Raw genomic sequence first — 13,845 nt, forward strand, 5'->3', positions numbered from 1 at the left:
TAGTGACCAAGGACTATACAGAATTGTAAGTATTTCTCTCTATTTTTTGTTTTATTTCCATACAAACACTGGCCAAGACAACAAGTCTGCCTTGGGAAGCATGATTTATTTATTTATTTATTTATTTTTGGAAGTATACATCATGGAAATAGAAAGTTTAAAAATGAAACCTCCACCACTGCAGACATATGTTTGCCATCAACAATAGGTAAAAATAGCTTTTCTTTTTATGTGGCATCAGACTAAAATGACGCGACTCAAAGTGCAAGAAGTGGTGCTGACCCATTGACACCTGATTTGTAATAGTGGGCAGAAGAAAATGTGAGCACTTAAAAGTGCAAAATAATTAAATGACCTTACATACCGAAACCAATAAATAATGCTACATTCATAGCTGTCTTTCTCGTAGTATTGTGGATAGTATGATATTTAAGATATGGAAAGAATATTCTGACTCGTAAAAGGGATTTTGTTTATAAAGAAAAGGCTTTTGCATTTACAAACCCTGTGATTTTTAAAATCTCATCATTTGCGATTACACAAGGGGTTTACTTGAAACTTGACAACTGTAACTCCACTTAAACTGTGGTTTTTTTCAGTGAATTTCTAAGGATTTTTGGCCTCTCCCCACAATCAATTATGGTGATAAATAAAATATTATATGTTAATATAGTTGCGCCTTACACTCGCCTGATCTTAGGAGAAGGTGATACAGCTTCTTCTTTAATTTGATTTTGCCTCTGATTCCATCTAGTAGTCTCGAATAGCTTATCTTTTTTTATAAGTGTGACCACCCATTTACCAAACCTTGAAATGTGTGTACATATATATATATATCAGAAATGTCAAACAAATTCCAGACCTGGTAACCAAAACAAAAATGTCACATGTGAGGAAGGGGTGAAGCCCTGGAGGGTACGAGGCCTTGTGCAAATAAGTACCTAAGAGACACTTTTGCTCCATCCCGTTCACAAAGCCCCTTCTCCAAAAAAATAAAACCTTGCTAAGGCTGGTGATGTCTTGGGGTGTTTTCACTCCCTTTATCGGAATTACAGCAGTTTAAAGCCTCTGAAAACGAGCTGATAATCCCCTGTTTACAGTGGTTTTCTGCTGCTTCCCTGCCATGGTGAGATATCGGCTCCTCACCCGGTGACCGTTTGAAGAGAGCAGATATCGTGTGTCTCATGGTAGCACCATAAGAGCTGGCTTATTCCTTTCCCTGTAATGTGCTGCTATTGAATCAAGTGACAGCACTATTTAAACATCAAAGATTGATTGTTTGCAGTGCCACTTTCAGCTACTCTACACAGCCCCATAGCACTCTATTATTGCGATTGTGCCATCTGTAGTGGCAAACAGCTCTTAGCCCTTTAAAGTTGTTACTCGTTATAAATGTTAATTTATTGTTTGTTTTATTATTCCTTATTGTTTTTTTCCTTTATTTCTTTATAATTTGCCTTTCTTGTCGATTTACTTGCTCAAGGAAAGGAGGTTTGTTGCCAGCATAAATATCTACCTTCATGAACTAGTTTTGTTTTTTCACAAAGTTGTGGTAAGAGAGTTCCTTTGAATTTGCCAGAACAGCATTTCGAAAATATATTTAGCCTTAAGGTGCATCATCAGTCCAGCCGCAGTCAGACAATACACCTTTATACCAGCTGTTGAGACGTGTTCTTTCTCTTGTTTCAGAGGAAGCATTAGCTGGAGATCAATCTTCGCCATACCCGGAAATTGATGGATTTATCCTTTCTCTTGTGAATAACCATGGTGTACAAGGGGGTAAGTTGGTTTTTTGGGGCCTGGCTTTTTTAGAGCCTAAATACTATATGGGTCCCAGGAACAAAATAAATTATTTCAAACAGCTGGCTAATTGGTAATGTTGCTTTTCAGGAATACGCCACTGGAATTATTTTTCCCTGGAGGAACTTCTAGTGTATGACATCGCCAAGTATCACTGGTGCGAGAACATTGGAAGAGCTCATAAGAGTAACAATATCATGTACGTAAATATTTGAAAATTCGTAACAGCTATAGCTTGACTATTCTGTGGCAGGACAGAGGATGATAATTATTGTTACTGGTATAAACGTAAAATATTTTTGCTGAAAAACCGAAGTTTCACGTAATGATAACATTACAAAGCTACACTTCTTAATACATTGAAAAAGGAACTACAAAAATAAGTGACACTTAAAATCAGTCGGCTGACAATCCAGTTTAGTTTATCTGAATATAAATTACTATTTTACTATTGGAGCTACTGAAGATGCCTTGGTTTTATTTATTTTCCTTTATTGTCGTGTTTTCACCATTCCCAACGGTTGGCAGTCAGACATTGGCTGTCAAGTCTGTTTATCTGTCAAGGGCTACCAAAGCTCACTAACAAGTAGCTGCGCAGAGGCCAGTGTTTTTATGGTCCCAAGACAGAGCATGGGAGAGGGCATCTGTGCCATGCTGCAAAACACTGACAAAGTTGTAGGCTTTGCAGTCCCAAGCCGTCATTTCAGGTGTCTGTAGTGGTGCGCATAGACCTTTGAGCAACTAGGACACTGGTGTTTTCAGTATTATGCCCAATGTTTCCTGCACCACAGCGTTTCTCTTCCAATGTAACTGTGCATCCATTATTATGTTCAGCGCTGCTATTTCCCCTTTACCCCGCCCACTTATCAATGCCCTTCTGTAAGACTGGCTAGTTACCTGCGTTCCAACCTGCCCACTAAGAGAAATAGAGTGTTGGGCACAAATTTTGGACATTATTTGAAGGAAATTTTTAGCCATTATTTAGTGAAGGGCTATCCATGTAGGCGAATCAGAGGGTTTTATACAATATGCGTGACTGAAGTTACTAGTCCTGAGGCCTGGTGAAACCAGTGTTCTTGTTAGTCTGTCAGGACAATGTGATGGAGCCATGCAGTACAGGAGTTGTGAGCAGAGGTGGCTGGTGACATTTGAAAGTGGTGGCCGTAAAATGTGTGTATGAGTTTGAAGTACTGTACTGAGTGGGCATGTTGTCTGAGCACAGGACATAGAGTAGTGGAGGAGATGAAAGGAACTATAAGCAAAAAGGAGAGAGTATAAACTGTGTTGAAGAGCGAAATTAATATGTGAGAAATATACAGATGCTGGATTCCATGAAAATGTGTGGAGAGAAATAGGTGCACGTTTCCAACAGAGAAAGAATGCAGAGAAAAGTGGTGTGAAAGAGAGAAATGGAAGTGACTGAGGTGTTTTGAAGACTATTATCAATTATAGAGACCTTATTAAAACTTAATTCACAGTTCTTCGCTCCACAGAGATCCCCCCTCCCTGCCCCTTTCATTCCACTTAAAGCACTGTGCATACCAGGAAACTTTTTCCCCCTTTCAGAGTCGTTGCAGTTGTCACCATTTTTTTGCTTAACATGAATACAGTTGACAAGAAATTATAGTTGTCATTTTTTGTTTTCATAATTAAGGCGCCAGGAACTGCATACATCTAATAAAATAATTGCACTTTTTATAATATTGAAAGTAATGTTATCACAAAATGGAAATAAATACTGGGTTGCAAACGAGTTTAAAAACATTCCACCCATCTTCTAAGGATCATCAAAGGCCCATAGTGAAAATTCCACTGCCTTTGAAACATCAAACATATAGGTCTACAGAGCAATTGCTTACCCGCCTGGATTCGCCAAACAAAGCAATGAACCCCGACTCTTCTGAAGGACTCACATATATAAAACCGTGACAGAGCCTTTCCCCTGCACATGACCAGCAAGTGTGTGACACTCGAGACACATGTACCGAAACAGAAAGCAACAAGAAATGTAATACCAATGATACGGCACAGAAGTATGGAGGAACTCTTCAGCAGGTGCTTCCCATTAAAGTTATTCCTAAACACAATACCCCCAGCTATACTGGTCACTTACTCAAAAGCTGGCCCTGCACAGAACTCTCTTACTGCTTTGCCAGCCGCTCCTGTAGTGTTTATAAAGGTCCCTTTACTTACTGCTGACAGCTGCTCTGCTTGAAACTCTAACAGGATCCCCGGCAGTGCGATCGAGCACTTCCTCCTTGCTCACGCCTCACGATTATTTTCACTCCAATTTTAACACAAAATACACGAACCTGGACTGCAGTGTGCAAGGTACACTTCGTCCTTTGCTCCCCCGCCGTCACCACCAACAACACAAGTCTATGCTGGCCTGGCAATAAATCATGTGTCACTCTGAACAGACATATGTTGGGCTCAGAGCGAAATTGGCATCCAGGATTAATTAACACAGTGGGAAGCGGGATGAAATCACTGGAATTTGAGTCTGCGCAGCCTTCAGTAGCGGCTCGCGCAGGGGGGGGTATCGCCGGGTGGAGGGTATTGCCAGGGGGGGGATCGCCTGGGGGGAGGGGGGGGATCGCGCAGGGGTGGGTGCAAGGGAATTAATTATGAAAAGAAAAAATGTACCTTACACCCGGTCCGCGCCACCTCTGCTGCTCCCCTGACTTGGCGCCTTCACTAACGGCCCTCTGAAGTGGACTAGAAGTGTCCCTCAGCCAATCCTGGCGCTGCCAGCAGCTCCAGGATTGGCTTGGGGCACAGGTTTCTCTTCGCCCCAGCACACCCATTAGGAGACCAAGGGGCTCCTAATGGGCATGCGCAAAAAAGGGAAAACACAAGTGCGCATGAGTGGGCACGGGTAAAAAATGTGCCCTCCGTCCCCACTCATGCGCACTTGTGTTGCTGGGTATTGCGTTTGTGACAATCATGTCAATCAACATGACGCCGGACCGCCCACCCCTTCAGACTCTAAAGGGGTGGGCGGTCCGGCGTCATGCTGACTGACATGATTGTCAGTGAGTTCTCCCTCGGTGTCTTTGAACTTGAGTAAACTGAGCAGGTTACTCAAGTTTAAAGATGCCGACGGAGCTGCGGGCAAGGGGGCTCCGCCCCCACGCCCCAATGGACGCACCGCGCCTGGTTGTGAGTATTGAGAAGAGTATGTTTCCCATTATACCCTAAGGTGGTCCCATAGCTTTTGACCACTCCATGCACCACTTCGACAGCTTTGAAACATTACGAAAGCAGTTTCACAAACTGTTTTATGGATAGTCTATGTCACCCATCACTTAGAAAGAAGGTGGCAAATCTACACAGAACTAGCTTTAGTGAACCTCATAGTAGAGTTGCTTGCATGCAGACTAACTGCCTGGGGAAAAAAATATTAAGACCCCTACAACTTAGCATTCTTGTTTTAATCTTGAAGTGATTTATTTTGCCGAGTATGCTTATTGTATTTACTATTGTGTTGGGCTGTAATAACTGATAGCTTTTTTTAACTCGCTGAATTTTGCCGCTAATAATTTTAAGTTGAATCTGCATCCTACCTTTATTCCGGGCACTAGTTACACTGATTCAGGTCTTGAGGGTGCCGACCCCGGTCCGTCACGGCTGTTGTGCCGATTGAACGGAGGGCGGATACACCATCATCAGCTTGCCCCACCTCCGCTCACACTCATTTCCGGCTGGGACGCGGTCTAGTCGTCCACCGGAATTCACTTTAAATTGCTGATGTTCCGGTTGCGCAGCGGACTTAGTAAGTCTTGCTGGTGCCTCATTAGCATGCTTGTTTTAATCTTGAAGTGATTTATTTTGCCAAGTATGCTTATTTTATTTACTATTGTGTTGGGCTGTAATGGCTGATAGCTTCTTTTAACTCGCTGAATTTTCTCAATCCTCATTCTAACTTGAGATTAATCGAACAGGGGATCATGGAAATTAGAGCGTCTTTCCCAGTAATCATCACTTCCCCTCACGCTATCACCACCTACCCAAGACAGATTAGAGATTCTCATTCTAAACTTAATATCGCTTATCTCAATACTCGATCTTTAGTAAAACACCAACTAGACATATTCAATTTCCTGGATTCAAGCCAACCTGATATCTTGTTCCTTACGGAAACTTGGTTATCGCAGCATTCTGCTCCTGACATCTTAGCAGCTATCCCCAATGATTACTATATCCTACAAGCAAATCGTATGTCAGTGAACGCAGGTGTGGGAGTAGCGGCTATTGTGCGTCAAGAATTAAAATTTACAACTTTGACCTCACTCAATTTGTCTTTGGTCCATAGTTTAGTGCTCAAATTGGAGGCAGCCTCTACTCCTTTAATTTGTGTGCTATTATATAGACCGCCTAAGAACATGCCCCTATTTCCCTACTCTATAGCTGAACAGCTGGCTCGGCTAGTCACCAACAATGCAAAAATGTTATTGATTGGCGATTTTAATAACTGGGCCAATGATATACAGGGTGGACCCCATGCGAAAGAACTAAATGATCTTCTGGTCGGACTAAACCTTAGTCGGCTAATAACTACAACCACACATAAGGGACACATGTTAGACCAAGTATGGACACCCAATATCACAGTAGTTGCTCTGACTGTCTCTCCTTGTACCTGGTCTGACCACTCTTTCATCCAGTTTACTATTAATGACATTACTAGAGTGAACTCGTCAAACCAAAAAAACCAAATTGTTGCTAGAAATTGGAATAATATTAACATCACCCAATTCCATGCCACTCTAGCAAATACAGTCCCCATTCATCAGACAATAATTAATTCAAGCGAGAGAAACCTCACAGCATGGCTTACCAAGGCCAGTAATGAATATGCCCTAATAAAAATCATTCGGCTAGCAAGACGCCATGAGGCACAAAAATGGTTTTCTCCAGATTTACAAGATCTAAAACTAGTACTTCGTCAAACTGAAAGGAAATGGAGAACTAATTACTCCCTTGACAAAAAAGAGAGATACCTGATGCAATTGAAAGAGTATAAAACTGCAATTCTTTCGGCTAAAGCAGCTTATTTTTCTTTAAAAATTATGAGTACTTCGAATAAATCTAAAGAGATATTTGCCGTTGTGAATGAATTATCCAATCCGGATAGAGTTACATTAAAACCAGCCAAGCTTTTTGTAACTCTCTCAACTCAATTTTCATTGATAAAATTGTGAAAATAAAAGCTAGTATTCCCTGTTGTCCTGCTGTACAGGGCTGCCCTCTATGTTGGAAAATTCTTGCTCTTTTGAGCAATTTCCAGCAATTGATAATCAGACCTTTTTGGACCATTTGTCTAAAGTAAAGTCAGGATCTCCTACAGATAGTTGCCCGCCTCACATTTTAAGAGAATTTTTTACTATCTTACCCGGACCAGCTTTGGCTCTCCTCAATGACTCATTAACACAGGGTTGTTTCCCGAAAGCTTTTAAGGAAGCAATAGTTGTCCTCTTGCTAAAAAAATTAGGTGCGGATCCTGGGGCCCTGGCCAATTATCGGCCTATATCCCTGCTCCCTTATTTGGCCAAAATATTGGAATCCTATGTGGCCAAATGTCTCTGTACATTCATTGAGCAGTCGGAGTATCTTGATTCTAACCAGGCAGGGTTTCGCTCAGCCCATTCTACTGAGACAGTAATACTTACTGTACTGGATACGCTCAGAGAAAAGGCGGACATGCCCCCCCCCCCCCACCCCCACCCCCCCACCCATGCCTTGGTGCTGCTGGATTTATCTGCAGCTTTTGACACGGCCGATCATAGTATTTTGATCGACCGTGTCAGGACGGCTGGTATTCAGGGGATAGCATCCAATTGGGTTAAGTAATTTCTCGAGGAGCGCACTCAGTCAGTGCGGCTTTCACAATTCTCTGCGCCCAAATGGCAACAACATGTGGAGTGCCACAGGGCTCCTCAATGTCCCCCCATCTGTTTAATCTTTATATTCTTCCCTTGCTGCACTCCTTGAAAGATAGGAGGGTGGGCACGTATAATTATGCGGACGATCTGCAACTGGTGTTCTGTAGTAGGGGATCTCTGTGTATAGTCATAATCTAGTGAATGGTCCCGCTCATGTGCGGGGACCCCGGAGCAATCAAAAATAATCTCTTAAGCTGTCGTATGTGCAGTCCTGCATAGACACTTAAGAGAGAATTTAAAGACAAATAATGCAGCCTATACCTGCCAGGCTACACTGTCCAGTACTTCAACTAGATATTCCACCAATACCATATTCAGCACAGCCTGCCAAGTTTCCTTCATAGAGAAACTTCCCCTTTTACCAAGCAAGCCTCTGGAATGATAGAGAGGAAGGGGTGGACAGACAAGCCCCTTAGGCTGCGATTATGTGGCTCAAAAAGGAATACTGTGCCTTTAAGGAAACTTTCTAGAACTCTCAGTATACCAGAATGCACAGCAGGACCCTCCACTTTCAGTTCTTTTTTCCGGCTCCTGCTAGCAGGACCCTGGGGCATTGAGCTCTCCCTTTTTAGGGTTTATTTCAATTTTTTGCTCTTTTAAAGTGTGTTCACTCGACGTGTTTTTGTGCCTTCTTTAATTACTGGTGTTGTTCTGGTAATTCTGAGCCCTCATTTATCAAATATGCCTGCCTTATTTGATAAATGCCCTGAGTGCTCTAGAAAGAAGGCCGAGTACGATCTACAAGAGGTGTGTATCCTGTGTCTCCCTTCTGCACACGTTCCTGAGGAGTGTGAGATCTGCCAGACTTTCTCCTCCAGGACCCTGAAGGACAGACAGAAGATCAGGCTCCAAGGACTGGAGCAAAGAAAACAGAAAGGCCAAGGTGGGTCTGGGCATGCTGGAACTGCTTCATCTGCCCGTGCTGAGGCCTCTGGGGGGCTCCCCAGTGAGAAGAAGGCTAGAAAATGCCACCGGTCTCCGTCGACGTCGATAGCCTTGACGTCGGGGTCGAGAGGAATGACCACGGCCTGTTCCCCGACTCCCCAGGGCTCTGGGTCGAAGCGGCGTCGAGGGGACTGACGTCGAGACCTCTGTCGACGTCGAGTCCAGATTCATTGTCGTCGTCGAGTCATCGACACCGCCGTTCGCTGTCGACTCGGCGTTTAACGGCGAAGAAGAGATAGTCGACGTCGAGAAGATCATCGACATTGAGACGAGGAGCTTCGAAGTCGCGGCGATCCTCGACGTCGAGAAGGAGAACTCTGACGTCGAAACATAGATCATCGACGTCAAGACGCCACTCGTCAGCGTCGATAAGGCATTCATAAACGCCGAAGAGGCGCTCGGAGCCTAAGAGGAAGGTATCTTCCTCCAGGAGACGTTCTGACGCCAGAAGCTCCTCCAGATCATCGGGGGCACGGCGGCGAAGTCGTTCACCGACAGGGGGCCCGGCCTCTCGGTCTCCCCAGTCAGGTCAGGCGAGGAAGAAGAGGAGAGTGGAGCAGTCTCCGGGCTCCGTGTACTCTGTGGTATACTTGCCCCCTAAACCGAGGTCGCCTTCACCACTGCCTCCTTTGCCAAATGATCCGCCCCCTCAGATTCCAACTCCACCTCCACCAACACCTCCTCCTCATCATCCTCCTCCTCCGCCGCCTCATGGGCTGCCACCGACTCCACCTCCGCCACCTCATGGGCTGCCGCCTGCTCCACCGTGGTTGGCCTCGTTGCCACACTTTCCGACTCCGCCTAAAGGACCTCTTCCTCTGAGCCTCCCGGTCAGGCCGCCGCACATTCCGCCGCTAAGACCTGCGTGACGACCAAGGCCGAGGAGGTCTAGATCCCGCTCCGGACGCCGTCGTTCGTCTACTAGATCTAGACGGCGCCACTGGAGGGGACAGGTCTAGGTCTCGTACGGATTCGTCCAGCGCCAGGGACTACTCACCTACAATGTCAGAATCCCCTCGGACGAGGGTGTCGCCTGTGGACGACATTATCTCCTTCCAGGATGTTCTGCTGAGAGGGGCGAGCAAGCTGGGCATCACGCTTACTGTGCCCACGCCGACGACCTCAGTCATTTTTGAGACCCTTCATAAGAAGCTATTGTCTCGACCTCTGTTGCCGTTAGTGCCGGGATTGGTGGAGCCCGCCATGGAGTTATTCCTCACTTCTGCGACAAAAGAAGTACAGGGCTCCCGACTCGGACCCAGCATTTCTCAGGGTGGATCCAGCACCGGATTCGGTGATAGTGATGGCGGCGCGGAAACAATATGCCACCACCCCGTCATCTACAGTGCCACCAGACAAGGAGAGCCGCTGGATGGATTCGGCAGGCAGGAAGCTCTGCGGGACGGCCGCGAGTGCCTCAGCGTTGTTGGGACGGTACGATCGGGTGTGAGAGTCCCTCCAACAGTTCGCTGACCTCCTTCCCAAGGAGAAGAGGGAGGATTTCATGGAGATCCTGAACGAAAGGGCTGCTGGTCTCTAATCAACTGATCAGCGCAGCTGAGGATTCATCGCTCCTGGCAGCCCGCGGATACTGCCATGGAGTCAACCAGAGACGTCATGCCTGGCTGCGGCTTACGTCATTGAAACCTGAGGCCCAACAGAGGGTGGCCAGCTTACCCTTTTCGGGCGAGACCCTCTTTGGAAAGCACACTGACGATGAAATGGCCCGGATGAAGGCAGAGGCTGAAACCCTGACGGCTGTCGGGTTGGAGAAGCCCAAGGAACAAAAGAAGACCTACCGCCCGTTCCAGAGACAGTACGGGGCGCAGGGCAGAGGGCGAGATCAGCAAACTGGACAGCAACAACAACAGCAGTTCCAGAGGAGGCCCTTCCAAAAACGTCAGAGGGGCCGGGGTGGGCAGCAATCTGCCACCGCGACCAAAGGCCCGGCCGGGTCTAGGCCCTGAGCTGTTACTTCCCCGTCATCCGTTACCCCCTCCGGTGGGGGGAAGTGTCTAATACTACCTGGCATGGTGGAGAAAAATTACTCAGGACAAATGGGTGCTGAATATTGTTTGCAATGGATACAGTCTTCGGTTCATCAGCCCGCCTCCAGCAATTCCGCCGGTTTGCTCGCAGTTTCAGCCGCGCGAGCTCCAGGCGAGGCCGATACCCTGAAAAAGGGTGATAGAAGACGTCCCTCTGTCTCAAAGGGGAAGAGGTCTTTACTCACGGTTCTTTCTGGTACGCAAGAAAGACAAGAACAAGTTCAGGCCCATTCTAGATTTGCGACAAGCAAACAAATAGATTCGCAGGGAAAAGTTTTGCATGCTGTCTTTGCATCACATTTACCCTCAACTGCAAAGGGGAGACTGGCTGTGCTCGATAGTCCTACAGGATGCATACTTCCATGTGCCCATAGCAGAAACATCGGAAGTTCCTGCGATTCCAAGTCAGCGCCAATCACTATCAATACACAGTACTACCGTTCGGGCTGAAGTCTGCGCCCAGGACCTTTTCAAAATGCATGGCAGTGGTAGCGGCACACCTGAGAAAGAACAAGGTGTTTGTCTACCCGTACCTGGACGATTGGTTGATCAAGGCATCCTCCTTCTGGGAAGCTCAAGCACACTTCCAGAAGACGTCCGTCCTCTTGAACAAGCTGGGGTTGCACATCAACATGTCCAAGTTGTCCTGACTGCGGTCCAGTGCCTACAGTACTTGGGAGCCTCCATCAATTTGCTGTCAGCAAGCGTGTCTCCTTCGGAGGAGAGACGGTTATCGTTCCTTCTGAAGGCTCAGGCTCTTATGACTGTTCCATCTACAACAGTGAGGACGGTGTCTTCTCTACTGGGGTCGATGGCCTCTTGTATCTTCCTCACGCCACACGCACGGCTACACATGAGACCGCTGCAGGAGTGTCTGGAGGATCAGTGGGACCAGAGGCGAGGGAACTGGGACAACAAGATACGACTGTCTCTGCATGCTCTACAGTCTCTGAAATAGTGGTGTTCAGCGGAGAACCTCCTCAAAGGGGTTCCCTTCCACAAGGACATTCCCATTCAGACCATCTTGGCGGATGCTTCTCTCCAGGGCTGGGAGCGCATTCCAGAGAGTTACAGATACAAGGACAGTGGTCCCCGACGGAGTCCACGTATCATATCAATTTCTTGGAACTCAGAACTGTTCATTTGGCACTGAAGGCCTTTCATCCGTCTTTTCAGACCAACTCTCTGTTTGTACAGACGGACAATACGACCATGATGTATTACCTCAACAAGCAGGGAGGTTTGAGATCGCGCACACTGTCGCAGGAGGCGCAGGCGATCTGGCACTGGCTGCTAGCCAGAGGACTGACGATAACGGCTACCCATCTGCCAGGTGTGCAGAATGTTCAGGCGGACGCACTGAGCAGACTGCTTCAGGAAAACCACAAATGGGTCATAAATGACGAAGTACTCGGAGACGCCTTCGCCAGGCACTCCAGACGTGGATCTGTTCGCCACCGCCGAAAACAGCAAATGCCGAGACTTCGCATCCAGGTATTACCAGCAGGGGACGCTGGGGAATGCGCTATGGATCAACTGGTCGAACAGCTTTCGGTACGCTTTTCCACCCATTCCCCTGATTCCGGCGGTGCTCATCAAGCTGGCCCCGTCCAGGGCGCGGATGATCCGAATTGCCCCGGAATGGCCCAGACAGTGGTGGTTCAGGGACCTGCTGCACCGGTCTCTTCTTCCGCACATACGGCTGCCGTGCCGGCCAGACCTTCTCACGAAGTTCGGGGGGCAGATGGTACACCCCAACCTCTCGTCTTTGAGTTTGGCGGCATGGCTCCTGAGATAGTGCAATATGGCCATTTGAATCTTCCCGCAGATTGTATGGACATACTGAAGAAGGCTAAGAGACCTTCCACTAGGACTTCCTATGCTTACAAGTGGAAGAGATTCTGCATCTGGTGCAAGTCCAAGAACTATGATCCGACGACATCTAACGAAGATGTCATCCTTCCATACCTTTGGCATTTGGCGCAGTCGGGCCTTAATTTTCAATCCATTAAGGTACATCTAGCTGCTCTGACTGCCTACAGGAAATGGCCTTCACAGACTTCCTTTTTCCAGATTCCAGTGATAAAGGATTTTTTGGAAGGCTTGAAGATAGTGTTTCCTCCTGTTCGTCTTCCTTCGCCTTCATGGGAATTGAATGTGGTGCTTTCCAGACTGATGAAGGAACCTTTTGAACCTATTCATAAGGCTTCACTACAGCACCTGTCCTGGAAGGCGGCGTTCCTCGTGGCCATTACATCGGCAGGGTGAGTGAAATTCAGGCATTGTGTTGCCAGGAAACTTATACTGTATTTCATGCTGCTAAGGTTGTGATGCGTACTCACCCTAAATTTCTTCCTAAGGTTATTTCTGATTTCCATGTTAACCAGACTATAACTTTGCCTAAGTTTTTTCAGAATCCTTCCACTCCAGCGGAAAGAGCTCTTCATTCCCTGGATGTCCAAAGAGTGTTCAAATTCTATTTGGATAAAACCAAGAATATTCGTAGGTCAGACCAATTGTTTATCAACTATGGGTCAGTCGGGGGGGCGCTAGAGGGCGCATACGCGGAATGGCTGCCTAACGTTGCAGCTTCCGCACCTTGGCCATTCATCCTTCACCTATCCTCTGCCACGGACGACCGACATCGCCTTTGAACCTGCCATTTGAGGCGTGCTGCTATCCCCTGCACTCGACCGAGAGCCTGGCTCGCTACCGCCATCAGAGACGGAGTTCTAGCCTGATGAAGTCGGGCCGGCTACAACCCTGGTGATTGCCGATCGGCGGGACCGGCTGTGGGGCGCCACGCAAGGTCAGTGCTTGCCATGCGGCGGTAGGCCCGGCCTGCTCCGGAGCTCGCGTTTTCAGTGCGGAGCCCGTCCGGACTTCTGGTGGCTGGGCGGACTTGGAGCCCTGATCTCGACCGTTTTGCCCCCTACCGCGGGCGGGAGCCAGGAGTACCTGCATTGGACAGCCCTGCAGCTATACAAACTGGTGAGCGGTGTGACTGAGCGGGGAGGTGACGCACTGCTGGCGGCTGCTGGAGGCCGCCACCGCCGCGACCTTGAGCACGTCGGATGACGCTTCCCCTCGGTGGCGGCCCTTTAGGA

The 13,845-nt window shown here is 47.5% G+C and overlaps 1 protein-coding gene across 2 annotated transcripts in view; it reads left to right on the plus strand.

Annotated features, from left to right (window-relative positions):
• Positions 1-13,845, plus strand: part of PRIMPOL (primase and DNA directed polymerase) — a 497,760-nt gene that overhangs the window by 364,833 nt on the left and 119,082 nt on the right. For both annotated transcript variants that reach the window (XM_086962483.1, XM_086962482.1), the window contains 2 exons: positions 1,690-1,779; positions 1,891-1,999. In XM_086962483.1, the coding sequence (XP_086818609.1) occupies positions 1,690-1,779; positions 1,891-1,999 (199 nt within the window). The remainder of the gene's footprint in view (positions 1-1,689; positions 1,780-1,890; positions 2,000-13,845) is intronic.

The sequence above is a fragment of the Lissotriton vulgaris genome, chromosome 3_1 (assembly GCF_964263255.1).
Source record: "Lissotriton vulgaris chromosome 3_1, aLisVul1.2, whole genome shotgun sequence".
Classification (NCBI taxonomy): domain Eukaryota; kingdom Metazoa; phylum Chordata; class Amphibia; order Caudata; family Salamandridae; genus Lissotriton; species Lissotriton vulgaris.